The 27,991-nt window shown below is 42.2% G+C and overlaps 1 protein-coding gene across 1 annotated transcript; it reads left to right on the plus strand.

Annotated features, from left to right (window-relative positions):
* The first annotated feature begins 442 nt into the window (after positions 1-442).
* On the plus strand, positions 443-27,914 carry RARS1 (arginyl-tRNA synthetase 1). Its single transcript, XM_066614916.1, has 15 exons — positions 443-511; positions 7,038-7,172; positions 8,868-9,062; positions 11,700-11,811; positions 12,882-12,982; positions 15,566-15,687; positions 16,113-16,233; positions 19,882-20,011; positions 21,229-21,333; positions 22,543-22,721; positions 23,137-23,246; positions 25,342-25,447; positions 26,373-26,545; positions 26,878-27,125; positions 27,709-27,914. Exons 1-15 carry the CDS (start codon positions 467-469, stop codon positions 27,816-27,818), a joined length of 1,992 nt encoding a protein of 663 aa, XP_066471013.1. The 5' UTR covers positions 443-466; the 3' UTR covers positions 27,819-27,914.
* Positions 27,915-27,991: the final 77 nt, after the last annotated feature.

Consider the following 27,991-nt stretch of genomic DNA (forward strand, 5'->3'; position numbering starts at 1 on the left):
AGCACACCTGGGGACCATTCACGGCACACCAGTGTGCCACAGCACAGTGGTTGAAAATGGCTGCTGTAGAGGTTTCCTCGGAGACAAAGGATGCCCGGCTGCCCACCTGGCTAGGGCAAGGTGCAAAATGACCAGTTCCAGGTGGGTCCTGAAAGAGAGTCATTTTAAAAAGTGGGTCCTGGTGCTCAACAGTTTGGAAGCTGCTGATCTGCCAGTGCCAGCTAGCAGCCAGCACAAAGCTGGTCCTGGGCTTGGACTGTGGAGGTGCAACAGCGCAGGAATTAGAATGAGAAGAAAGATCTGCCCAGTAGACGGCGCGCGAGTGACTGCGTGGTGCAGCGACGCTCTGTCCTCCGTCTTCCATAGAGTTCCCCCTTATCCCCGCGGAGTTCAGAAGAGTGCATGAACGCCGTCTGGAACTTTACCATAGAGACGTGCTGCTTCCGCTTCCGGTGGAACCGCGAGAATGGAGGTGCAGGCGGCTCAGTGCGCGGAGCGGCTCAGTCGGCAGGTCAGAGGCTGGCTGTGCGGGGAGGAGCCGTGTGGGTTGTGCGGGGCCGGCGGGGGTCCGAGGGGCGTGGGGGCTCCGGGGGGTCCCTCTCCGAGCGGGCGGCAGGGACAGGTCTCAGGCACCTCAGTGAGCACAGGGCAAGGCTCCCGCCTTGTACAGTCCAGGGGTTCCCACGCTGTGGGTCGGAACCCACTGGTGGGTCGCGACCTGGCTTTGGGTGGGTCTCCAAAGGGTGATGAAAAGACCAGATAACTAATGGCCTCAAGCCCTGAAGCTGTTCAGAAATCAAACCCTGCAGCTGCCCAGTACCCTGCAAACAGCTCAGCTCCTCCAGTTTGCAGGCGTGTCTAAATACAGCGAGATAAACGTTAGAGGGTATTTTTCTGGTTATAGATACACACACGTGTACACACACACAAACACACACACACATGTTATTTCTTTCTAGATATCCTTTTTGCTGCCAAACCTAGGTGGGTCCCAATAGAGTGCTATTTTTTAAAAAGTGGGTCCCAGTGCTTAAAACGTTTGGGAACCGCTGCTATACAACACTTAAGTGGGAGTAATTTCTAGTTGATTCAGTGGGGCTTACTTCTGAGTAGGCATGCCTAGGATTGTGCTCTAAATCATCCAGGAGAAAAGAGATTGTGCAGGTTGAGTGGAGAATCTACTTTGTTGCAACTGTGTGGCTTCTGGGACAGGAGGTACAGGGCACTCTAAAGGTCCCATTGTCCCCCATATGGATTGTTCAAATGCATGCAAGCTATTACTGTATCAGTCTTGTATGAGCAGGGAGGACAAAATCTAATGAAAAATGACTGTAGGCAAGATTTATTCCTGTCATTACACCTCTAATCAGAAAACACAATACAGGTAATTAGCAATGGTTAGTAAAGATGTCTGTAATCCATGGGGGGGAGGGGTGTAATGGGATTTTTGAACCACCCTCTCCCTGTACAACTATCCAAGAATGGCCCCAAAAAATTTTGATTAAATGACTCTCTTTTAAAACAATGATTAAAAAAAAATAGAGCATTCACCCTTATAACTGAAATTGTCATGATCCCTCAAGACTGAATGCGCCTGTCACTTCTTAAACAGAAAGTGAAGGGACTGTAGGAGTTTCTAGCCTACCTTTCCATTAAAAATCAGATAGCTAACAGAAGTCTTTAAAAAGTATAGATCTCTAATAAAGAGAAGCTAAATACAAAATGAACAACAGACCCTCCTTGATAACTGCTCATTTTTTAAAATTGCTACAGCACCACAAGATGATTCTGTAACTTTTACACACAGTAGTATGACATTCTCAAGGAGTCTAAGTTTTGTTGGTAACGCAACATATTTTTATACTCTTATTAGTGATTAGAGGAATGAATTGGAAAAGGTAACAGACTTTCTCTGTTGTATATAGAATCACCTGTGGAAGGTATAATAGTCTGTTGTCAGTCTGGTGTGGTCTACATTATTGGTCCAGACTAACTTGGTCTGCTATTCTAGATAAATTTATTTAAAACATTTCCATCCCAACTTTCCCCCTGTAATTGGGATGCCCAAAGTGTCTCACAACAAATACATTGAAAATGCACATATGCTAAAAATATAAATACAATATAATAAAATAAAAGACAAGTAAAATAGCAATACAAGCAATGAAAACAATGGAGCAGCAGCATACTAAGCAATCAAGCTGTTAATAGAAACCAATAACAGAAAACTCAGAAAAGCTAAGCAGGAACTAAAGCTTACACAAAACTCAAAGTGAGAAAGCTAACCAGAAAAAAAAGCTCTAAGCCCCCACTGGAAGGCTAACAGGAAGGGCATAGATCTTAACCTATGTGGAAGGGAGTTTCAAAGTTGTGGCTTCCAAGCTGACCTCAGCCAGCAACTGCACACATGAAACAATCCCCTCTGATGACTAGGAGGTAGGCCAGCCTATATGGAAGAAAGTGATCCTACAGATAATTGCAAAGGGCCTTAAAGGTCTAAACCAGCACCTTAAATTGTGACCAGAAATGAAGGTTCAGCCAGTGCAGCTGCTTGAGCAGCAGCCCAATGGAGTCGAACCATCTGTTCCCTGAGGTATTTGGTGGGCCACTGTGAAATACAGGAAGCTGAACTAGATGGGCCTATGGCCTGATCCAGCAGGGCTGTTCTTATGACCACACCCTGATATCGCATGTGGATCTGTGATATAATTAAACCCAAGTCTAGATAATCTTACACAGTATTGCGTTGCTTCTCTTTGGCTATAGTACAGTGTTTCTTAACCAGTTGTATGGTTACCACCTGTGGTACTTAAGGTGGTGTCTGGTGGTACTTGCTGGACCCTGGGTACCTGCTGCCCAGCAGTGAGACCAGAAATGCGACACAACAAACAGTAGTAGAAGGCTCTGTGGACAGAACTTCAAAGCATGCTTCTCCATGCTCAAGAAAGCCCTCTGATCCACCCTGAGTCTCTTACTGGTGTTTGTCATGTCTCATCTGGCCTTCCAGCCCAGAAGTAACTGGTAATTATGTCATCACCAGTTACTTCCAGTGGTACTTCAAATGGGTGGACCATGTGAAATAGTATGGCAGGGAACAAACGCTGAGAAACATTGCTATAGAATGTACTGTAATGCTATTGGACTGCAGCTTTTAAACAATTCTGTGGCATATTCTCAAAATTATGTGTCCATAATTCCTATTAAAAGTAAGCAGTGTTCATAGCTATAAAGCAAATGTGGACTTTCTTTTTATCATTCTAATTACATCATTCTGATTACTAATTTCCTTGGGTGGTTTGAATTGGTTGCTTAGTAAGAGTTATCCTTAAATATAGAGTAATGAATGCATAAATATGGCTATTATGTTTATGAGTTTCTGCTGAACTTGCTCTAGCAGGTTTTGAATGTCTCCTAAAAGGGTGGGGTCCAAATTCAGATTTCTGAGCATGCTTCTTTGCATTTTCTTTTGTCGAAAGGAATTCATGTTTTTTCTTTCCATTCCTTTTTGAACACTCCTCATCTACTTCTTTTTATAGTTTTCCTGCTGTGCTGTGAGATAATGCTTTTGGTCAGCTGCTCCCAGAATAGTTTTAAATCTCTCAAAAAATTGCCACTTGCTGTTTTCATAAGACATTTTTCCAGTTCAGTGGTTGGAACAGCAGTGTGAGGACTTTCACTGCCTTTGACTCTTGGTCATTGCACGGTGTTAGAGGGGCATCCAAATAGCTGTTGTGAGGATTCACAACTTGGAATTGATGTAGTATTTCCATCATCAGAAGCCTTTGATAAAAGGTTAGATGAACATTTGGATGAATTAATTAATATTCCATGGCAGGGGTGTCCAAACATTTTGGCAGGAGGGCCGCATCATCTCTCTGACACAGTGTCAGGGGCCGGGGGAAAAAAGAATTAATTTACATTTAAAATTTGAATAAATTTACATAAATGAATACATTAGAGATGGAACTTATATGAATGAATGAAGGTCTTGCAGTAGCTCAAGGCCTATAAAAGGCCTTGCACAAAGCAAGGCCAGCCTCTCCTTCACTACCATTGCTGCATCACAGACATGAAACAGCGAGTAGTGGAGGGAGCCCTTGTCCCACAGCTCAGGTGAGAGGCTGAACAGTTGTCCTCACATTGAGAGCAGTTGTGTTGGGCCAGCACGGGCTCCAGCAAGTCTTCGGAGGTCCAGAGGCTCATTGGAGACTGGGGGCTCCCCAGGGGCCAGATTGGGAGCCCCCAAGGGCCACAAGTGGCCCCCGGGCCAGGGTTTGGGCACCCCTGTTCCATGGTGAAGGACTTACTGTTTCACACACTTGACTGTATAGTTGTGTTGGTTTTTGTTTGGATAGAACAGTGTATATTGTCCATCCTTTGGTTACTCTGGTATTGATCAGTACATATGACATTGCTAAGCAGAGATTTTGTTGCATAATTTTCCACACAGGTAACTGTTTTCATGAGAAAATCTAGTACAGCAGACTGACAATTATAATCTCACTCTAAGGTAAAATTCTCGTGATCTGCTAATGACAAATACTTAGTAACTGTACTGGAAAACAAAAACTAAGAATATTTAGTAGAAAACTACTATTTTTATTGGAAAACTAATAAAAACTAAGTATTTGCTATTATCAGATCCTGAAAATTATCTTCAGATTAAAATATTTTAGTTTGCTAAACTTTTTCTAATGTACATAAAATTATAATAGTTATAGAATAAGTCTGTAGACCAGAGCTTTTTAAGACATTTTTTTTTCTTCTTAGTCTGAGGCTGCAATCCTGTCCACACTAAAGTAGTACTAAGCTTCAGTGTCTATAATGGGACTGACTTCTGACTAGATACATCTAGGATTGGGCTCTAGTGCTAAAATCCTGTACACTCTTGTCTAGGCGTAAGGCCCAGTGAATTCAGTGAGACTTGTTTCTAGGTAGGAATGTCAGCACAGTTTAAAATGACAACTCAGTAACTGAAACTGCAAGTAACTTCCTATCTCTATGATAGGGAGCATTTGTTTTACTTTCAATTTCAAGTACACCTTTTGGTAAGACCATATACAGCACTTTCCTATGCATAGCTACTTAGAAGTAAGTAAGCCCCACGGAATCCAAATAGTTTCTAAAGAGCTAGCAAAACCAATAGGGCCCTTTGAGTGTAGGTATATGGGGACATCAAGATAGTCAGGAAACCCATTCAGATTGTTTTGAAGCTATTAAGGCACAGGTGATATTTGCTATCTTTGTTGGGTTCTGCTTGTGTTTCATTAACCAATCCTTTATATAAAGGCTGCTAGTGCGCCTGTTTGGCGCGCTAGCAATTATTGCCAGGGCTTCCCCTCCCCTAACAGCCGGCAGCAGGTGCCGATTGGCTGGCTGGAGTGAAGGGGGGTGGGACCAGAGAGTTGCTCAGGCACATGTGCGCCTGGGCAGCTCAGTCCATTCCTGGCAAGTGACGCCCGCCCGCCCTCCCTATAGCTAGTCTGGGATTAGCTGGTCGTTCTGTGAGGGCCAGGTAGGAATTTTTAATCACTATCTAAATTGGCTTGCTGATGGTGGTTTTTACATCTACCCCAGATTGGCTGTGGAGTGGGTTTGGGTTGTGATACAGGTATTTAACATGCTGGTCACTGGCAGTAGAAGTGCGGGGTGGGTAGGCATAAGATCTTGTCGGTGTCCAATCTAAGTCAACAAGGATGGGGGAGGTGTCAACCAGAACCGCTCCCATGATGCCTGACTGGCTTGAGGAGGCAGGCTGGCAGGCCCCTTTTCTGAACTGGTGGGCCTTGCAGGGGTGACCTGCAAGGCATAGCAGTTCTGCTGATTTACCCTCTTCGGGCAAACGTTGAGAGGCAGGCTTAATAACTTTTGAGCTATGCCTGGACACCCTATGAGACTGGTGGACGAAGACAGCTAGGGCTGTTTCCCCCACGTAGGACCCCACACTTGGGAAGAGTTTTGTTTGGCTCTTTAGTTGCCCTATTGCTATGTCTGTATTTAATAACGTGGCCCATTTTAATTCTATACCTGTTGTCAGCTGTATTTATTTGGGGAATGCATGGTAATGGAAATGTTGGATAATTTTTTTTCCCATTTATAATGGAAATGTTGAAAAAAAATTTATTTTTTTATTTCCATTTATAATGGAAATGTGGGTTAATTTTTTGTAATGTTTATAAATTTAGTTTATAAGTTTATAGAGAATTATTATTAGGTCTTTTAAGCTACCGTGCATGTTGGAAGAGGAAGCCCCATGATGTCACATTGTTATTGCAAATTCAAGGTTATACTCCTATTTTTCCTTAAGAGGTAAGTTAGGAAAGTTGTTGCTTATTTGTATATAGTGTTGTCATTTGTTATTATGGGCAGTAACACTAGAACTGGGCTAAAAATCAGAAATTTGATGTTATCTCCAACATGTGTCATAAGAGCAGGAAGAGAAAGTTATGTTACAGTATGTGTTCCATACAGTAAGGCAATTTGGTGGCTGGATAAGGCAGGCGTACCAGACTACTGCTGTGTGTAAGCAAATGTAAGCATACCTGTCAGACAATGGGGCAAGGGCCAATCAGGACAAAGTGCTGAGTCATTGCACAGAACAAGGAGAGATGGGAAAAGCTGATGCAATCCCCACCCAGGATGATGCAATGGCATTCCTCAGTGATGAGGTCATGGTGTTTCCCATTGGCTGACAGGAGGATAAATGTCCAACAAGCACACTCCACTGTGTGGGTTGTAGGAGTGAGTTGCTGCATGAATCTCTGCTGGACTGACACCTGATTTGCTGACTGCTTGAACTGTTTGCTGGACTGCCTCTGATTGCCAATTTCTGGAACTGCCTTCAACTTGTAAATACTACCTGTAAATAGACTCTGGTGCTGGTACTTCCCTGAGTCTTACCCTTTTTCCCCCCCTTTTTTGTTGTTGTTCTCCCCTGTGCTCTGAGCACCACATGCTGCAGCTGCAGGTTTGCGCTTCTGCTATCTTTCTGTTTGCCCATTATCTCTAACATGCATTACCTTTATTTGACTTCCTAGGAAAAGGAAATCAAGTTTCTGACTGTAGAAATTGATCGACTGAAAAACGTGGGATGTGTGGGAGTTTCCCCTAGCTTGGAGGGCTTGCGGGAAGAGAATGCAAAACTTAAATACCGGTTAAACGTTCTGCGGAAAGTGAGTATCCTTCCCGAAGAATGTACACTGTGTGAAAATATGAACTAATATTAAGAAAATCATTTTTAGTTGTATGGTTTGAAAAATGAGCCTTTGTCCTTGTAAAGAACATTGTTGTTGGCATCCTTCAGTCTCAGAAGACTACGGCGTCACGCTCCGAATGGTGACTCTGGAACAGAGTGTCCTCTCCAGTGCGCGAAGCCTGGGTAAAGTAGGTATGGAGGATAGGTTGTTACCCATGCAGCAAATCCCCCCTCTCCACGTCGCTGAAATGGTCCAATGGAAAGGCAGAGCCAATACGGTTGGTTCCAGCGGCGTCGCAGGAGTTGCCAGAACGTGACTGTGTTCAGCCATGAACTGCCTCAGGGACTCCGGCTCCGGATTTTGCCTTGAGGTTGACTCCTGAAGCCTTTTCCATAACTGGATGTAGCCACAAGGCAGTGGAGGTTTGGGATCAGAGTTTTCCTTCTCTCAGATGAGCTGCCTTCCCAGGCTGATGAGTCCCATCTCCCCGGTGGCTGTTTAGTCGCCTCTTACGACAAGTACAGCCAAACTGAGCGCCTATTCTTATCCCCAGCCCCCAAGGGAAAGTAAAGAACATATAATCTGTCATTGGAAGTGTAATCATTACTTATTATTGAAATTGTTTCCTTTGATAATTGTTTAGTATAGTTCTGTTTTCCTGCTGTGTTCCGTAAATGTTTCACCTAAGAAGTTATACAATTGCTTATCAAGAAAGTGGATATAAAGCACCAAAAAATAGTCCCTTGCAAGATATGTAATTGCAAATAATTCTTGTGCAGCTAATTCATGTACAGGTACTTATCAGAGCAACAGAAGACAAGGTAAAGAAAAGTTGCCTCCTGTTGTTTCTTTCAGAAATTGGTGAAATTGGACATGGCCTTATTAATCTTTGTTCATCTCTAAAACAGTGTTTCCCAAACTGGCGGGTTGTGACCCACCAGCCAGGGAAAGCCCTGTCGCTGGGTCCTTAAGGGGCAAGGAAGAGAAAACACAGTGATGCATTCGATACCAGGAATGAAAGGGTTTTTTTTAACTTACTTATTGCAGCACCGGCCTCCCAGGGGGTGCGGGTTACTCATGGATGTCTCCACAGGGCTCTGAAATAGAAATTGTGACCCACTTTCAGTTTCTCAATCGCAAACTGGAAGTGGTTGTGAGCTTTTTTTTTAGACATTCTGAAGCTTGGGAAACCTCTGTGGAATCCTCCGCTGGTTCCCTACACCCCACAGGAGGACACAGCTACGAAGAATAAGTGTTGAAAACCGCCTTTTATCCCTGTCAGCAGCACAATGCTGGTGATCCACGTCACTGCATTTTCTCTTTGCAGACAAGGTGGTTTCCAACTTCTGAGGAGAAGTTAGGAACCACTGATCTAAAGCATAATGTGTTCCTGAAAGCAGTGCAAAGCTTTGCGCTTTCTTTCTGTTAGGGGAAAAAAATATTGTGGAAAGACAAAAGATTCCAAAAATGCAAATGTGCAGGAATGGCCTTTTTAGCTTCAAAAAAGAGTTTGGAAATCTTATTTTTAGGGTTGAAGATTAATCTGTAGTGGTGCCATGTTGAGGTTGTCACCTTGGGTTTCATTAGGCGACTTTGAATTTTGACATCCTGTTATGGATGACTTTCCTGATCAGATGAGATGGATAATTTTAGTTTTGTCTTTATGTTTAGAGTCTTCAAGAGGAAAGGAATAGAGGAAAGCAGACAAAAGGCATGATTAATATCAACAGCCGCCTTCAAGGCATCTTTGGAGCAGCAATTAAAGCTGCATATCCAGATCTGGAAAACCCTCCACTGGCCGTGACACCAAGTCAGCAGTCCAGATTTGGCGATTACCAGTGTAACAGTGCTATGAGCATATCGCAGGTAATTCAGTGTCAGAATTTTCATGGCTCTTTAATTCTACATCCCAAACAGTACAAAGCTACTTCTGTGAAACTATTTTGGAAATACTGCTCTAACTGGTGAGTTTGTGGGAAACCTATGCAACCTATATTGGGCACTCAGTGCTTTTTTCCTTTCCTGTATGTTTATGTTATACGTTGCTATATCTGTACAAATGAAACATCCTGCAGAAGACTAGTTAAGCTGAGGCAATCTCACAGTGTGGCTGTGTCTGCTTGGTTATCTCTGGCATAATTTTATGGTCTTTTGAGAGGTAGCTGCTATGATTTTGGAGACGAGCTTGAACATTTGGGCAGGGTCTCTCCAGGTAGACTCTAGGGCTACAGTCAGATTCTGTCTCTATTTTTGGAACTAGAATATGTGTAAGGTGTTCAAAATGGCTTATTTTGAGCCAAACACCTAGTCAGATTGAACTTCCTTTTTAAAACTGTCTTAAAAGCGTAAGCCATTTCTGTCCAACGTTGCATGCATGCAAAAGAGACCAAATGTGTACACCTGTGGAGCGGGCAAAAATGGCTTTAATGAATGTCTCTTGTGTTACAAATGCACACCATTTTCCAGTAGAAGGTTAAGATCAATGTATGTTCCCAGTGTAAATCAGACTTCTTGTTGCACTTCTGTAATCAGGGTAGAAATGTTGAGCCAGTTGGCCTAGCAAAGGTCTCTTTCTAAGCAACACTGATACGTGCCAACCGGCATCCTCTCTGTCTGAACTGCTGTTAGGAGAACAGCCCCCAAATGTGTGTTCTCTTCTTCATGGAGCTCATTAGCATATGCGATTGAATATCAGCCAGCCCAACACAAGCTTTCGGTGCCCTTTAAAATATATTCTGACCGCTACTTTACCCCAATTAAGTTGCTGTTAGAAGTATCTGGTGCAGAATTCTCAGTGTCTGTATTGTTTGTGTCTCTTGATATCATACAGCCCCTTCCACACACACGTTTGACAATCCTCCAGAGATAGCATGTCAGCTGGCCTGTGCCCATGCCAATGTTGACATCCCAGGATGTGCTGCTGTTTAAGTTATGTTGTACAGATTTTCGGATACTTGACATTTACTTGGCTTATCGTTAACTTTCATTGTAATGAATGCAAGAATGCAGGTTTTTTTCCCCATCTTTGAGAAACTTTGTGGTTGATTTTAAAGTTTATTTAAAAAATAAAGTATAATAATAATAATAATAATAAAGTTTAGGGTGAAAATAGCATCTCTTCCTAAAAAGGGGTGTCAAATTCCTAATTTACTCATCTTCTCAATGCCACCAGAAAATATGATTGGAATTTCTTTCTTGTCAGGCCACCAAAGCAAACTTTCAGCACAGCATGTAAGAGTGATGAAAAATTGGCAGCCTATGCTGACCACATTCTGGACTTCGACCACTCAGCTGCTAACATTGTTAACTTCCTGTACAATACAGGAGAACAGCAACATTCAGTTTCTTAATGCAACATTTGTCAATACTATTTTGAGTAACATAAACTTTCAGAGTCGGAATTCTGAATATCTCCAGAAATATTTTAAAACAGGAAGTGAAGGTGGAAAACTGTGTGTATAGACCGCGAGGGAAAGTCAAAGGGTAAAATGAGGACAAGAGAGAGAAATATTGCAGGATGTTGCACTTTTGAAGCAAAAATCTTCAGGCCCCTCCATCTGGAAGCATCAATGGAGTATGCTAATGAGCATGTACAAAGACAAAACACATTTGTGATGGTTCTTTCCCCATTGGCAGTTCACATGGAGAGGCTGTTGTCTGGCACGTACACTCCTGTCTTATTCAAGGATTATATTCTCGAGCCAAGCAATATATTACATTCTTGTAAGAAAGGGAAAAACAAAACTGAAGCATTGGCAGCAGACACATCTGGCTGTTGTTCTTCTCCAGTGCCAAACCTTCTGATACAGAAGAATGACCTCTCTTTTTTCTGAATGTGTAGAAGTTCTCTGTAATTCTAAATCACAAGCGTCTGGCAATGCATATTCAAAAGGAAACATTGAACTTCTCGGGTTTAGACATGTTAGAAGTGGAATTAAATATTCGCTGTATTTTTTCCCCAGACTTGGAAGTAGGAACAAATGCCTACATGTGCATTCAGTAACAGGTTGGAGTTCTGGTTATTGCTTCTGCCAAATTCACCTGGAGAGATTTTCAAAGCAAGCAGGCACTTTTTCTGCAGAAAAGGAATACCCTGTGTTAAAGGCTGGTTAAATGATGACCTTATAGAGCAATGGCTCTCAAACTTTGTAGAGGCCCCAAGAACTACTGTCTGATTTTTAAATGCCAAGGGGTGTGGCTATAATGGTGTTTGGGCAGCAGTACTCTCTCCCCAAGTAGCAGTTTGTTTAAGCAATTTCTGCCCAATGTTGCATATATGCAACAGGGATCAAATGTGTACACCTGTGGGCTGGGCAGAAATTGGTTAACCCTTAATGTACATAGCCTAATCTGCGCTGTCAGTTTCACAAACTACCAAAAATTGCGCCATGATCCACTGGTGGGTCCTGGACTCATAGCTTGAGAATCATGGCTGTAGAGTATTGCCAAGGTATGTGTATTTTCAATTTACAATTATACTGGGATCTTTGTTATATTTTTCAGATACTGCTCAAGACCAAAGAACAAAAAGTAAGCCCAAGAGAAATTGCTGATAAGATTGCCAGAAGCATTCCTGATAACGAATGCATTGAGAGGGTTGAAATCGCCGGCCCTGGTATAGTCTTTATTATCTTTCTACATGTATTGACTTTTCTGCCTCCCATCATGATGATTTAGCTTTTGCAGGGCAGCTTCTTTTGGGGAGGGGGGGGGTCAGTTGTGCAGTTTCTTATGCGGGGCTGTCCCATGGGATGTTGTCCATGGCAGATGGAAAGTATCTTCTGTAGCTCTGTTTTTAAGAGTAATTATGGTCAGAAAGTCAAAGTCTTTTCCACAGAGTAAGTGTGACGGACAATGCGGTCCTGTGTATGTCTACTCAGAACTCCCATTGGGTCCAAAGGGATATACTCCCAGGTTCCTTGTGTATAGGATTGCACCTTTAACAGAACATTCTGCTATTGAGAGATTAAGGGTGCAATTCTAACCAACTTTCCAGCACTGTCAAAGCTGTGCCAGCGGGGCATGTGCTGCATCTGGCAATTTGCGGGCAGTCACAGAGGCCTCCTTTAGGTAAGGCAATGTTTGTTCCCTTACCTTAGAGTTGCATTGCCCTTATGTCAGTGCTGGAAAGTTGGTTAGGATTGTGGCCTAAACTGATCCTTGCAAAGAAAGAATGTTATCCTATAGAAATTAAGGAGGACTGTGTTGCAAATGGTCTTTGTGTAATAGGGATCAGTAAGTGAAGGCTGGTGGGCCAACCACAGTTTCCTGAAGGATACCCATTGCATGCATTGGTTTGTGCCTAAACCTACACACACTGTATCTCTCTAACACAAAAAGTCAAAAGAAGCAAGGAGTGGATCCTGTTACATAACACCAGACCTTGTTTGCAGGGCACTTTACAAGCCCAAACCCCTGCCTCGCTCAAGATGGCCCTCTAAGAAAACTAGTTGCTGACCAAAACTATATGTATGATGTCTAGCCTGCATACTCTTAACTTTTGTGGCTTAAAACTAATGACACTCACCCTTGTAGTGAGGTATGTGAACTTTTTGATGATGCATATATTTGCTTGAGGTGGTTCTGCAATACTTTAGTCTAAATTAAATGTTCTGCACAGAAGAACTGAAGTTCATGGTCCCAACAACTATTTTTGCTTTCTCTTCCTTTACATTCACCCTGAAGGTTTCATCAATGTACACTTGAAAAAGGATTTTGTATCCAGACAACTGAGCAATATGTTGGTGAATGGAGTCCAGCCCCCTGCTGTTGGCGAAAAGAAAAAGGTGAGCTAGTAAATAGTTTCTAGTGTCTTCTCAAAGAAGTTGATGATGAATTTACAAGGTAGCATGTGAACTTTTCTGTATATATGAAATTGTTTAATATGCAGTCAGTCCAAAAACGCTCAAGGGTTCAGGCCCAGAGGACCCATCTAAGCTCCCACCTCTGGCACCCCTCAGGCTTTGGGGCCGGGGGCTCCAAAGCAACATCACATAAGGGGTTGCATTTTTACTCAGAATTCAGTTCCAGAATGTTTTTAATGGAACTTACTCTATTAAATGGAACTAAGTGTGAATAGGATTGCAACTTCTGAGTAAACATGCATAAGATTGGAATTGGAGATTTGAAAGCTATTCTATTCATTCCAGTCCAGTTGTATGAAGGGTGATAGCTGTTCTTTGGTGAAAGAAGTCTCTACATCTTCTGAAGCACTTTGAAAATGTCTTATATCTGGAGACTGTTTGCTATGGTGCCTTGACATTCAGGCTTGGATGTGAGACCCCATTTCTGTGAAATAAAGTGAGACTTCATTCTGAGTAAACATGCTTAGGATCAGGTACAGAAAGAAAGAACAGAGAAAGCATATTTTTAATTTAAAACAATCCATTGCCCTGTGGCTCTCTACCTCCATACCCATTTCTCACTTATTAATTCCTGACCCTTTTTTAAAATCCAGAGTCTCTCCCCCACCCCCTGGTCAAGAGGTGGTCAAGGAGCTGCAATTTTGTTTTTAGAGAAGAGAAAATGTGCAGGCCTCAGTATGATCTTCTCATAATGCCTGAATTGAAATACTGCTGATCATATTTTTAGGTGCAACATTCAACTCAGTTCTGAGTGTTGTTCTGATAATGCCTCCTTCAGACTATGCACATTGAGTGTTAGCAAGAATTTTAGCTCTGTATACTCGGCAATAGGCCCAGTGTGACTTCAGCCACCCAAATCTTAGTGACTCCCAATCCACAGACAATTAGGCAGCAGAAACAGTCACAGAGAAGTCAGCAAGAAAGGAAAAAAGAAAGTGGTGAAAGTTCCACATTTCTGCATGCAGATGCAGAGACCTTCTTTCTAAGTGAGTTACTTAGAGCACCTTTGCAAGTATAATATGATAATGCTTAAACAGCAACACTTCTGGTTTTGCTTTGATTAAACATACATAGAATTAAATGCTGAAGTTTGGTTCTGAGATTGTAATGAAAATTAGACTTAGGGTCCAATCCTAGCCAGCTTTCTAGCACTGATGTAACAGTGCCAATGTGGTGTGCGTTGCATCCTGTGGAGGGGGGGAGGGCAGTCACAGAGGCTTCCGCAAGGTAAGGGAATGTTTGTTCCCTCAAGGCTGCATTGTGGCTAGATAGAATCAGGCCCTTAGTTTTGGAATGTTTTGAAGATTGGGCCCGTAAAGATCTGGGTTCAAAATCAGCTGTGAAGTTCATTAGATGATCGTGAGTATATTTTTAAGCACACCAACTTGTCTCCAACTTGCCTCAAAGGGTTATTGTGGAGGTAAATGAGTGAAGTAAAGACTATGTATGCCACTATGAGCTCTCTATTACAGGGGTCCTCAACCTTGGGAAGTTTGAGGCTCTTGTGGAAGATTTCAAGTTGTGGAAGCAACCATCACAAAATGGCTGCCAAGGGGGCCATGGCACCTGATCAGCTACTGGACAGGACTAAACTTGGTCTGATCCAGGAAGTCGGTTTTGATATTCTTAAGTAGGATAAAACCAAGTTTGCTGCAAAAACTGCACCTCCTGTTGGATATCAGCTTGGACACTTACTCTTGTAGTAGGTAGCATTTTGGAGAAGCGCTTTGCCTTGTAGAGGTGCAATCAGGCAGATGCTATTGGGTATATCTGTTGCAAGTAATTGAGAAATTTCAGCTGTTAAATTTCTGCCTGGACACATCCCTCCCTATTGTCAAGCTGAAAGGCAAAGTGTAGGTCTGTGGAACCTAATTTGTAAAGCAGACATAAGAGACTCTGAAAGTCTTCGCTGTTTACATGGTGCAGAAGTTAAGAAGATCACATTGATTTTCAATTTCCATGGTTTCTGGAGCACAAATGAAAATTCCAAACCCATTAACTCTCATTGTGAACCAAAGGGTTTTTGATATTTGACTGTCTACATGTGAGATTAATATGAGTTGAAGAATGAGCATCTTGCACTGAACTTTGTAGAGACTATCTAAGCAAATGGACAGCTTAAATGGGATTTTGCATGTTTCCCTGTCAGTGTGCAGTCTTCAAATGGTGTTGGGTATATGCATAACTTAACAGCATAAATGGGGTATTTCTTACTTTATCTCTTCGGCGTATGCATATTCTTCAGTTGGTCACTCTGCGCACTACACGGTCAGTGAGCGGAAGCCTTCCCATTACAGCTCAGGGGTTAAATGCACCAGACACATGCGTAATTACCCATTTCTGATGCTCATATGTTCTCCATGAGATCTAGTGAATGTGCTTAACAACTAGTGTTTTATGCTCATTCTTCAATCCTCTTAGATTTATATTCATGATACTGTTGGAAATAAAATATATGGCACTGCTTAGAATTCATATATTTTTCATTTCTATTCTTATGTAAAGGTGGTGATTGACTTCTCCTCCCCCAATATTGCAAAAGAGATGCATGTTGGTCACCTGAGGTCAACTATAATTGGGGACAGCATGTGTCGCCTGTTTGAATTTGTGGGGTGTGATGTTCTAAGGTACGTGCAGTCGAGATAGAATTGTACAGCTGCACAGAATTGTTCGTCCTGTGCAGTGGCTTAGACCACACCTTAAGTAGTTACTCTTGGGTCACAGGTGCTGTGTCTTCTGTGTGAAGTCTGATGTTTCCAGTGCTGCATGCTTCTATCACCCTTCACTTACTCTGCCTTTCTTCCTGCTATTCCTTTAGAAACTGTGTTACATTTTGCAAAAGTGCATGTACCTGATTCATAATAAACCATAGAAATATAGTGACCTGCCCCACAATTTTGTCACCCCAGTTTCTTAGCCCAGAATGCAGCATTTTGTGGTGCTTTGTATAGAACATCTCAGCCTGCATCTTATGCCTAAGCTGTGTTTATAAATTTTCATTCTTTTCCGTTTGCTTGCAGTTATAACCTTTTTTGTGCTCTTTACTGTCCAGATTAAACCATTTGGGAGATTGGGGGACCCAGTTTGGGATGCTTATTGCTCACCTGCAGGATAAATTCCCGGATTACCTGACTGTTTCTCCCCCAATTGGAGATCTTCAAGCCTTTTATAAGGTATCTTTAGTTCAAATATTTGCCTCTTCTGCTGCTATAGTTATTTATCATTGCTTCTAGAAGTCTAGATCAGGGGTGTCAAATTCATTTCATCCTGGGGGCCACATTGGATTTATGGCACCTGCTGAGGGCCAAACTCCAAAGTGGCACCCGGAAATGACCTGAACATAGGAAGTGATGTCACTTGTGACATCCTGTTTTTTTAAAAGTGTTTTAAAACACTTCCTGTTTTTTTTAAAAAGCTGAGGCTTCTCCCTCGCTCTGCTACCTCTCCCCACCCCAGACCAGGGCCTAGGAGAGGGGGTAAAGGGGGTAATTTGTACCTGGGCCCAGAAAGGGGGCCCAGGAGCCAAAGGAGGGGGCCCAGAAAGTTCCTGGGATCTGACAGTTTCTTATCGCACCTGAACTCACTGCCTATGCATGATGCTGGGGCACAACCACGTGCATGCAGTGTTAACTGCTGCTGCAAGCCATGCACACCAGGCCCAGGAATGCATCCATGACCTTCCTTAACACAGTGTCAAATCTGGGAGGAAACTGGCCTGCTTCAGTAGCTCTTTGGCTTGTGGATCCCATAACCATGAAGGACCCAGCTCAGGGACCCAGCTGTGGGGCTACAGCTGCTGCAGAAGTTCATTTTGGTCCATTCTAGTGTGAGCCTAAATATGATGATGCTAATTTTCTGCAATGGATTATATATATATTTTAAAGACTTTAGAGAGACTTAGGAGGGTGTTTGGTTTTCCATATTACTTTATCTCGCTGCCAGTGCTGCATGGTTGAGTAGACCTGGGCTCTGCATCAAGAAGCCTAGTAGACCTCGGCTCCAAAGACGATTGTGGCTGCTAGCACTTTCCCCCTGCCCTGTTTTGCCCGCCATTCTGCCTGCCCCCATTGACCACCTCCCCCTTTGGGAAGGGGCCCAAAAGAAACTTTGTACCCCCTGATAAAATTCCTCTAATAGGCCCTGCCCCAGACACCATTCTACCACCAAGCATCCTCTGCTCGCCAGCCAGCCAAGGCTCCTGGTTGCTCCCCATCCCCCACTTACTGTCACTGTGGAGGAAGATCTGAAGGCCGGGGACACCACGCACAGCGCCTCCAGCTCTAAGAGGACCCCTCTGGCCGCGACTGAAGCCCAGGCGAGCCGCAGCTGGAGGGAGTTCCAGGGCGTTCCAGTTCCAGCTGGAGGGAGTTCCAGAGGCGCAGCGCCTCCAGCACTGAGAGGCCCCCTCCGGCCGCGACTGAAACCCGGGCAAGCTGCAGCTGCGGCTGGAGGGAGTTCCGGGGCTGAGGACACCGCACGCAGCGCGTCCGGCCCTCGGAATGAGCTTCTGAGGCCCCATAAGGCCTTGAAAGGTCATTTCCGGGTGTTCTGTAAACCCAGAAGAGACCTTTCAAGGCTTTATGGGGCCTCAGAATGTCATTCTGAAGGTTGGGGATGCTGCGCACGGCGTTCCCAGCCCTCAGAATCTTTCTCCAACCGCGACCAGAGCGAGTGGGGGTGGGGCAGCCCCAGAACTCCCCCAAAGCATGGCGGCCACCCCAAATGGCTCTGTGGGTCGTATCCAGCCCGTGGGCTGTATATTTGACACTCCTGGTCTAGATGCTATACAGAATACTGAATGAAACTACATGGGTTGCAACTAAAGGTTTGGTGTCTAAGACCAGATAAAATAAAGGGAGAAGGAGGTGTCATGGTGGACAGAAAGGGAAGGTTTTCCTGTGCACAGGGAGCACATTGAAGAATTCTTATGTGAAAGGCACTTCCATGAAGGAAAATTTAGGAAACTTCATATTCCATATTGCAATCTAAGAATAAAACTTAGCATTTGTATAAGGCCATTTGTATTAAATCCATGGCAGAGGCGAGATTTCAAATGGGAAAGTCCTGATCTGCAGCTCACTGTGTTCACGCAAACACACATCTGCCCACGACCTTCCTGCAAATGTGTACCTCAGAGTGTCTTTCATGTAGGAATTGTGTAATGCCTTAAGCGAACCAGTACGGAAACTAATAGTGAGGGAGAGCTTTAACTTTAGTGACAATGGAGATAAATCTGTTTAGTAATCAAGAGAAGACATGCAAATATTCCTTGGATACAAAGCCTGACTTGGGGCTATGCAGCCCAGGTACAATTCTGTTCAATATTCCAATCATCTATTCAGAAGCAGGAACTGCATCCAGTGCACCACTGCCTCCCATGCCTTAGAAACAGATAAGCAGTACTGAACACACTCTGATTGAGGCTGTGCATGTGTGGACCCAGGCTCTCAGACAGCTTCCATTTTTAAGCCAGGTTGAACTGGGCTTAATAATTTTGTATGTAAAATTATTTTACAAAAATAATTTTGTAAAATGCTGAATAATTTTGTATTTGCATTTTCTCCAAATTAAACGGTAATGTCTGCGATAAGTTACTAAGCAGATTAGTGCCTGGCTGCATGCTCCCAAGTCAGGCTTTGTATCCAAGGAATATTTGCATGTTTTCTCTTGATTAGCTTTTAACATAAGACACAGAAGATCCATTCAGACATTATATCAAACCCTGGTTTTGCACCACATGAACAAGCCCTGTATATTCACGTTTGCCGTCGTGCCTCTTCCCCCCCTTCACGCTTTCAATTTGGCAACAAACCAAGTCCTTGCATCTGAACAAGACAAACTATAGTTTAAGCTATGTGTAAGTTTAGTTAAGCCATGGCTTGCCCAATTCAGCTGTAATGACAAACCATTGTTTGCTGCTCAGTTGGAAAAGGGAGAAAATCTGCCTTGGGCATTTGCAGAATATACACTTTTAAAATAAAATAAGAATGTGCAGAAGGAACATATAAGCACAACTAGTTCACATATTGCTCAACTCTGCGTTGATGTTACCTGTGGACCAAACCAGAGTCTTGGGAATAATACATCAAATAGTTCCAATAATGCTTTGCTTCCATGTTTGGGACTGTGGTAGTCATAGCTCTAAAAATCTGGATAATTTCATTGACGGGCTAACTTGTCCATTCACTTATTTGATTTAACTAAAGTTCATGTTAGTTTTTATCAAAAAAAAAAAGTCGAGAATCTTCTCTAGATGCTGTGAAGCGTTTTATATCTGCAAATCCGAATTGTCTCATTACGATGGCGATCACAAAGAGAGACATCCAGATGTTTCTCAGTCATCGCATTTGGAAGACCTCAAGCTTGTTCATGTCTGTTTTGAGCAGAGTCCATGTTTCTGATCCATAGGAGAATTGGCAGGAGCAGTGTTCGGAAGTTGTGAATTTTGGTCTTGATGGAGATATTGACCTTCTTCCTGAGGCACCATTTAACCAAGGCAAATGCTATTGTTGCCTGGCCAATCCTGATGTGGACTTCAATGATGGATGCCACTTTTCCTCCTGTACCAGCAATCCAAACAATCATCAACAATTATAATAGCATCTGCAAATGCCCTGAGATGTTTTGCACTCATTGCCATATTGCAATCTTCTGCTTGATTCAGGATCCTCTGTCATATGAATGACAAGCAGAGACTGAAGGAATGCTGCTACTGTCACTCATTCTGCCTTCAGTAATCTCACCTACACTTGATTTGGTTTTTGTGAGAACACCATAAAGGGCATGGTTTCATAGCCTTTCTGCATTGTTTTTAATCCTAGGAATCAAAAAGAAGATTTGACACAGAGGAAGAGTTTAAGAAGAGGGCATACCAGTGTGTGGTTCTGTTACAGAGCAAAAATCCAGACTTCATTAAAGCTTGGAAGCTGATCTGTGATGTGTCCCGGAAAGGTGAATCATGGTGTCTGTGTTGGAGACTTCTCTGCTTTTCAAATGGATCAGTCTGAACTGATTTAGGGCATTTTTAATAACAATTTTGTGGAGCAATTCAGTCACACATTTTTTTTTTTAAGCAGCAGTAGAGCAGTGGCTAACTGCAGTTTGTAGCTGTGCTTGTAGGTGTTTTGTGAACAGTGGGTGGTGTAGGTTTTAATTCTTTGGAGGCTATGTGGCATCACTCTGTTCAGATTTTGCTTAGGACCACATCTAGCCAGAAATGTGTCTGTTCCCAATGGCAATGCATCTGTTCTCTTTGCTCTCTAGAAATAATGAAAAGTCACTTGTGATAATATTTTACAATGGCCAGTTTGTGCTTGTAGCCTGCTTTTGGTGAGCACGTGAAAGGGCTTCTGGAATTTAACTTTTGCTTAACAGTGCCTATTCAAGGGAAATCTCTAACATGATTGTCAAAGGATAAGTCAAAAGTAGGAAGCAATAGAGCTTGCTCTTTTTCTTTTTTTTATATTGGTGTAAGTTTTCCTTTTTAATTCTTTGCCCCTCCCAAATATTACAACTTCTGCCTGCAAAAGCAGTTGAAGTGAGTGCTTCCCAGTTATTAATTTTTTTAAGTATCACAGAAGTAGAAAAGCAAAAGAATCCAAGTTCTGCTGACTGAGACCATGGATAGTTTCCCAAACCAAAAAACTGCTCTGGAAAAGAAAAGGCGGGTTAGCAATCTTTTAAATAAATAAATAAATCTTGAGGGTGTTTAATTAGTGCACTCACCTCAGGGCTGTGTTAAGCAAAACAACTGCGAAGACTTGAGTTCAATATAACTCTTTCCAGTACAAGGGAATAAACAAATTTAGATTCAAAGCTCATTTGAGTGGATTGCCACAAGTATCTCTGTTCTTTGGGCAACCATGTTGAATATTTGTTGGTACTTACCAGTTCAATATTGTTAGCTTACGATGAAAGCTTTGTAGCTTTGAAAGTGATGTAGGATGTTATTAACATGCATTAAACAACTGTGTAATGGAGCCTTAAGTGAACTATCATGTAGTGCACAAAATGTCCTGGGAAAACTAGCTCCTACTTTGCCTGCTGCCATAAACTTCAATTCCTGTCTTGACCGTGTTTTTAATGGTCCTTCTTTTAAAGAAAAGAGAAGCATCCCAAATCCTGTGTGTTCACATGATTTCTTGTTCACATGTCTCTCCCTTGTTCAGAGTTTCAGAAAATATATGAGTACTTGGACATCTCCATAATAGAAAGAGGAGAATCTTACTACCAAGATAGGATGAATGATATCGTGAAAGAGTTTGAAGAAGGAGGTAATGCATCCATTAGCATAACTGGAAGACAACTGAGGCATTATTTTCATCATTGTCAATAGGCCTTAAACCCTCATTTAGCAAAGAAACATCAGGATTATTTAGAATATTTTTAAACTACTTTTTCAACAAGAAGTTCTCAAATCATTGTACATAGCAAAAGCAGGGAGAAGGTGGTGTGTGCTCCAAAGGGACTTGCATTCTTTTATTTTAAAAAAGGAATCACACACTTAAGGGGAGCACCAACAACAGCTGTTGGGTTGGATGCTATGTTTGAAAGAACAGGGACAATTATTTTCCACTTGCTAAATATAAGAGAGGCACACTTTGATGGTGCCTCTTTGCCCAGGTAGCAGAAGGCTTGTGTTCTCTCTCTTTCTTCCCCCTTTCCTATTCCTTTTAAAAGTTTCAAACTAAGAATTAGAATTTTGAAAATGCAATTTTAATTTTTATGTTTATATATAGTTCATATTTTGCTGTTTTATGCTGCTCTTTCTGTTTTTGTTTTAATAATTGTGATACTTTATTTTTATAATTTGGCCTCCTGCGATCTAATGTCAGGCCCTCTGTGCTGCTCCCATACTAGTCTATGCTCTGTTGAAGGTGTTTGCGCACTACCTTCTCTGCTGCCCATTCCTGTGGACACCTTTGCTCTGTGTAATCTGTAATCTTGCTGCTCAAGACCACCTGTGAGAGACTAAGCCAGTGGTTCCCAAACTGTGAGCCATGGCTTCCTGGGGAGCTGCAGAAACTAGCCGGGGAGCTGCAGAATCCTTGAGAAAAAACTGCTGCCCTATACAGTGTGTAAGATTGTAGCCTTAATGAGGAGCTGTGGCCAATGCCCCAATAGGTAAAGGGAACCACCAGTCGAAAACATTTGGGAAACATGCTCCCCATCCACTCTATTAAATTCTTACCTACAGGTGACCCTCTTCCTCCATGTTTGCATTTATCTTGGCAAATGCGAGTTTAGGAACCAGTATTTGTCAAGGTAACTGGTAGGTTCTGTTGTCAGTACAGCTGTCCTTGAGCATTTTGGTACATGGCCACATAACTACCCACAAGTTTGCAAATGTTCTTCGTTGTATGGTTTTTCTGTTGTTTGTACAGTGCTTTTCATTGCACTTTTCAAGGTACTTTCAAAGTCTTAACCTTATTTATTTGTCATTTATTCTCCTATAGTTGATTTTATTCATTCTTTGCCATTAGGTTTTGTCCAAGTGGATGATGGGCGGAAAATTGTGTTTGTCCCTGGGTGTTCCATTCCCTTGACAATTGTGAAATCTGATGGGGGCTTCACATACGACACCTCAGACTTAGCAGCTGTGAAGCAGAGGCTAGTTGAAGAGAAAGCTGATGTTATTATTTATGTGGTAGATAATGGGCAGGTAAGTTTATCTGAGGTGTATTTTGTGTTCCTTTGTGTTTCCTCTTGCTTTGGACTATTGGTATGACATTGAAACTGCACAATTTGGTGCATTCCCACTTCTTGCAATATAACCACTTGCAATACATTATATCCACATCCTGTCTTAAAACACCTACATATTAAGCCATTTTATTCAGATTATGGTAGAAAGCAAAGGTTTTCAAATTGCCTTGTGGCAGATGGCAGAGGTGCCCATCCAGTTCACTGCTGAGTAAAATAGCACAGGTTACTCAAGCAAGTGAACCAAATCCCCAGACATCCTTCCCCCTCTTTGGAGAACGCTTTATGATTCTACTAGGGCTAGAACTTTACTATGAGCAAATCTACAAGTCATACTTGAAAACTGATTATTTTACTGCCACCTTGCTTTGCAGTCTGTGCACTTCCAGACAGTATTTGCAGCAGCCCAGATGATTGGGTGGTACGATCCCAAGGTAACCAGAGTAACTCATGCTGGTTTTGGAGTGGTGTTGGGAGAAGACAAGTAAGTTAGCTGATACTTTTTCAGTCTACAAGCTGAACTGCGTTGCTTATCACAGTTGAATATTCAAGGCCCAGTCCTATCCAACTTTCCAGCGCCAGTTTGTTCCTGGGTAAGGGAACAAACATTCCCTCCCCTTGAGGAGGCCTCCATGACTTCCCCTCAGTGGAAGGATACAATGCTGCATTGACACAGTTGCATCGGTACTGGAAATTTGGATAGGATTGGGTCCTCAGTTCCGTCTTCGGTTTGCTGTTTAATGGTCAGAAAATACTCCCTAGGCATGCCAACTTTGTATTTTAACTGTAACCTAAGAAGTACCTGTATGCATAGGCATCAGGAATCTTCAGATTTTTTCCCTCCAACTGTAGCTTCTTGTGCGGCATCAGAATTTATTCCAGCGTGTTTCCCGCTTCCTAGAATGGCTTTTCAAAACGAGAGTGGGAATATGAGGGATTGTTGTTGCAAGAGGGGGCATTAGAAGCTCCAGAATACAGGCTGAAGATTTTGCATAGTAGACATGAGCTGTGCCAGGATCTTTCTGAATGGATGGATTCTGAAAGGAATCAGTGTCATTGAAATAAATTACACAGGAAGATACTGTTGTAACATATTGTAGCAGTTGTGTAACTGTTCTTGATTCCCAATCAGCATGTGGCTGTAGGTGTACATAAATAAATAAAAATTTATTTTATGATTTTATGGGATGATGTAGTGCGGTGGTTGTCAAACTTTTTGCACCGGAACCCACTTTTTAGAAAGAGAATCTGTCAGGACCCACCGGAAGTGATGTCATGATTGGAAGTGACATCATCCAGCAGGAAAGTTTTTACCAATCCTAGGCTGGACCCACCTGGAATCTGTCAGGACCCACCGGAAGTGATGTCATGATTGGAAGTGACATCATCCAGCAGGAAAGTTTTTAACAATCCTAGGCTGCAATCTTACCCACACTTTCCCAGGAGTAAGTCCCATTGATGATCATTGTTAAAAGCATATACGTACATAGTAACTTTTAAAAGTACAGATCTGTAACATTTCCCCTAATGCAGTCGCATACCATGGCAGCATCACATCTATTAAAAATAAAATATTGAAGTGAAATACCCACCTGAAATTGACTCATGACCCACCTAGTGGGTCCCAACCCACAGGTTGAGAAACACTGATGTAGTGTGTAAATAAACAATACACAGTGACTTATCTGCTGCTTGAGTGCTTCCAGATGTCATTCTGAGAGGCCCTTCAGGCTGAAATCACCTTGCAAATCAGGCTGTTGAACCTGCCTTATTTCATAGCATCCCTTGCATCTAGAAAACACTCTTCACCTCTCCAGTGTGAAGTTAATTTTGCCTTGTTCCCTTCTCATGGTCCTACCTGCCTTAACCTCTGGTGATGCACTGTAAATACAATCTGTTCTTCTTTGTCATCTGTTCTGAAACTTTAATGTTGTGTTTTGTTGCTGATTTGCACATTTTTCCACATGGTAATGCAAGAACAGCCATGGAGTTGAGTTGTCTCCCTCTTCATTGGGAGGCTTCCTATAACTTGTGCTGAAAAGAGAAGCTAATGAACCCATTTGCCCATTATATATTACGTAGTCTTTCTGTGCATGAATATTAATACAGTACCTGTTTTAAAAGAGGTTTCAGGTTAAGTTATTCTTGGTAGTTCGAAGCAGTGTGTGTGTTTTTTGGCAAAATGATGGTTCTCTCCTTGCACCACCTCTCATTCCTTCCTTGTTACTTGGGAGAGTCCTTCCTCTCTCTTTTGTTCTCTAGAGATATTGTGCCCCTACGTAGTTGGATAATAATTCTGCTGAAATATTATGTATGAATGAGCTAGTATAGCTGCAGTTATATTGTTGCTGTTCAGAGTCTGACTGCCTGCACTGCAATAGAATTTCTTCATCAAGCAATTGTTTGTATGGCTACATAGTTTTATTTCAGTTGAGTTTTGGTCAGCACAAACTCTGTCTGGAATCATGTAGTTATGGAAGGCTAACATGGAAAGAACCCGTTATATTTAAAGGATAGTTTTTATATTTGAAAATGGAGTGTCAGTTTAAAAATTCACCATTTTTCCCTCTTGCTTCAAGGAAAAAGTTTAAAACACGTTCTGGGGATACAGTGCGACTGATCGATCTTCTTGAAGAAGGGCTGAAGCGATCAATGGACAAACTGAAGGAGAAGGAACGAGACAAGGTAATTGCAGGCTTTCTTCCACTGCCATAAAAGAAGCAGGCCTTTTCTTCTACTTTGTCCTTGAACAAGGACCACAGTCTTAGCACTCCTTTGGCTAACCTTATATCATGGCAAGTAGAATTCTGTTTTACTACTTGTAACAACTGGGCCTTTGCTGTAGTCCAGCATATTCCAGCAGGTGGCAGCAGAGTATAAAATGATGGGTTGGCAGATCTACTATCTTCATTGATTGAATATATATTGTACTTGTGGCTTCATTTGCTTGGGTACAGTTACTTGCTTCTGCTTTGCACTGTCTCCACTGTTGGTCACATGCCACATGGGAAAGCTTCTGGCCAGGTGTTTCAGCTGTTTTATACAAAAAAGCCAATGCCACCTAGAACAACCCAGGTACATGGTTGGAAGCTTTAATTTTTCCCAAAAGTGGTATTCCTTCAGTTACTACCACTGCTCCAGGTAACATGTAACATGACCTAATGATAATGACCCTGATTATTTATGGGGCTTCTTAACAACTGTAGTACTTGATGTTCATTAAGCCACTTTTAGAGGCCCCAGTATCCATTAAATATTGGGAATATGAATTTTGAGGGATTATTAGTCTAGTTCTCCAGATAGGTAGAACAAGGACCCCTTCCAGATTTTTTTTCTAGAAGCAGAATTAATTGCAGTCACTGGGGACACAGGTCTATTGGAGGTTTACCCTTCCCCTTGGGTTTGCTTCAGAGCTACTCTGCTGCATGCTTTTCTATTGTAGGGGGACAAGCAAATTGCCAGTGTTTTGTTAAGCACAATGTTGAAAGTTCTTATAAACAGAAAACCTCTTATTGCTTCTGTGATTTCTTAAATGCTTTTCCTTTTTTTCTGGTGTCTTCGTTTTATGCTGTAGTGTGTATCTATATAATGTGTTGTGTTTTTCTTGCAGGTTCTCACACCTGAAGAACTAAAGGCTGCCCAGATCTCAGTTGCCTTTGGATGCATTAAATATGCTGATCTTTCCCATAATAGAACAAACGATTATATCTTCTCTTTTGATAAGATGCTGGATGACAGAGGAAATACAGCTGCCTACTTACTTTATGCATTCACTCGAATCAGGTAGGGAAGGCAACTGTGTTGAAACCTAAATGCCTTTTTAAATAGTGGTTTGCTTCTGCTGAAATGAAATTTAATGAGGTTAATAGACTTCTGGGGAAACTAAAACATTTATCTGCTTTGCTTTTCTGCTGTTTAATTTGTTCCTGTGCTGATATTTCATGAATGGATTGTCTTAATCAGTAGTTCTAAACAGTTGTGTTTTCAGATGCTTTTGGTGGGCTAGTCAAAGTTGCTGCGTATCCCCTTGTCTCATGCAGTACTTGTGTGATTTGATAGATCTGTCAGAGGAGCCCAGATCTGCCTTGCTAAGCGTAGGCTTGTTTCTCTGGCAGATCTATAGCACGGCTGGCCAATATTGATGAAGAGACATTGCAGAAGTCAGCTAGAACAACAGAGATAATATTGGATCATGAAAAGGAATGGAAACTAGGCAAATGCATTTTGAGGTTCCCAGAGATTTTGGAAAAGATCTTCGATGAGCTCTTACTGCACACCCTCTGTGACTACCTCTATGAACTGGCTACCACATTTACTGAATTTTATGACAACTGCTATTGTGTGGAAAAAGACAGACAAACTGGTGAGTGACTTCTTCACTTAAAAGAGGAAGGGATAAGTGAAGGCCTTCAAAGAAAATTAACTCTGACAAAAAGTTAAGATGTTCTGACCCTGACAAAAAATAGTGAAGTCTTGCTATATTTCAAGTTATGAGAAATAAAATTATTTGTACAAGGTACATAAAATCCTTGATTAATCTTATAGTTTGTATTGTGATGCAGAAATGGGAAAGGTTACTGGTCATTAATATGGATCTACTGTAAGGCTGAGAAAGAGGCAGAACCCCTTGGCCAGTGAATTTTGCTGTAGCTGCAAAGCAAGTATGTGGGCCAATATTCCTCTCCCCCCCCCCCCCACTAAAATAGAGATTCAGAAAAACAATTTGCTCTAAGCAGCCCAATGCTGTCTTTTATAACAGGGCAGCTTATTTCAACCTAGACACTTTGTCTTAGGAGAGATACAGGTAACCGTGTAGTAGCATCAGTGGGGGCAGCAACAGCCATGAGGCTGGCTGTGAAAGTAATAGCAATGGAGAAATTCTATATCATCTGAATGTAGGCCTAAGGAAGCATGATCTCACTTCATCTATTTTGTCTCTTGTGTAGGTAAGATTGTGAAGGTGAACATGTGGCGATTGCTCTTATGTGAGGCAACAGCTGCTGTTATGGCCAAAGGTTTTGACATCTTGGGAATCAAGCCTGTCCAAAAGATGTAACTACATCAACCTTTTTATATTTTTTACATACCTGCCAATATCTGGTTATTTGACTATCATGACTCTGTTTGAAAAATAAAGATGGTGAAGGCTGAAGTGTCACTGTTTTTTAATCACTATAGGGTAGTGGAAAGAAATTTGTTGCCATATTGTACTACACACAATTTTTCATG

This window comes from Tiliqua scincoides, chromosome 2, assembly GCF_035046505.1.
Source record: "Tiliqua scincoides isolate rTilSci1 chromosome 2, rTilSci1.hap2, whole genome shotgun sequence".
In the NCBI taxonomy this organism is placed as follows: Eukaryota; Metazoa; Chordata; class Lepidosauria; order Squamata; family Scincidae; genus Tiliqua; species Tiliqua scincoides.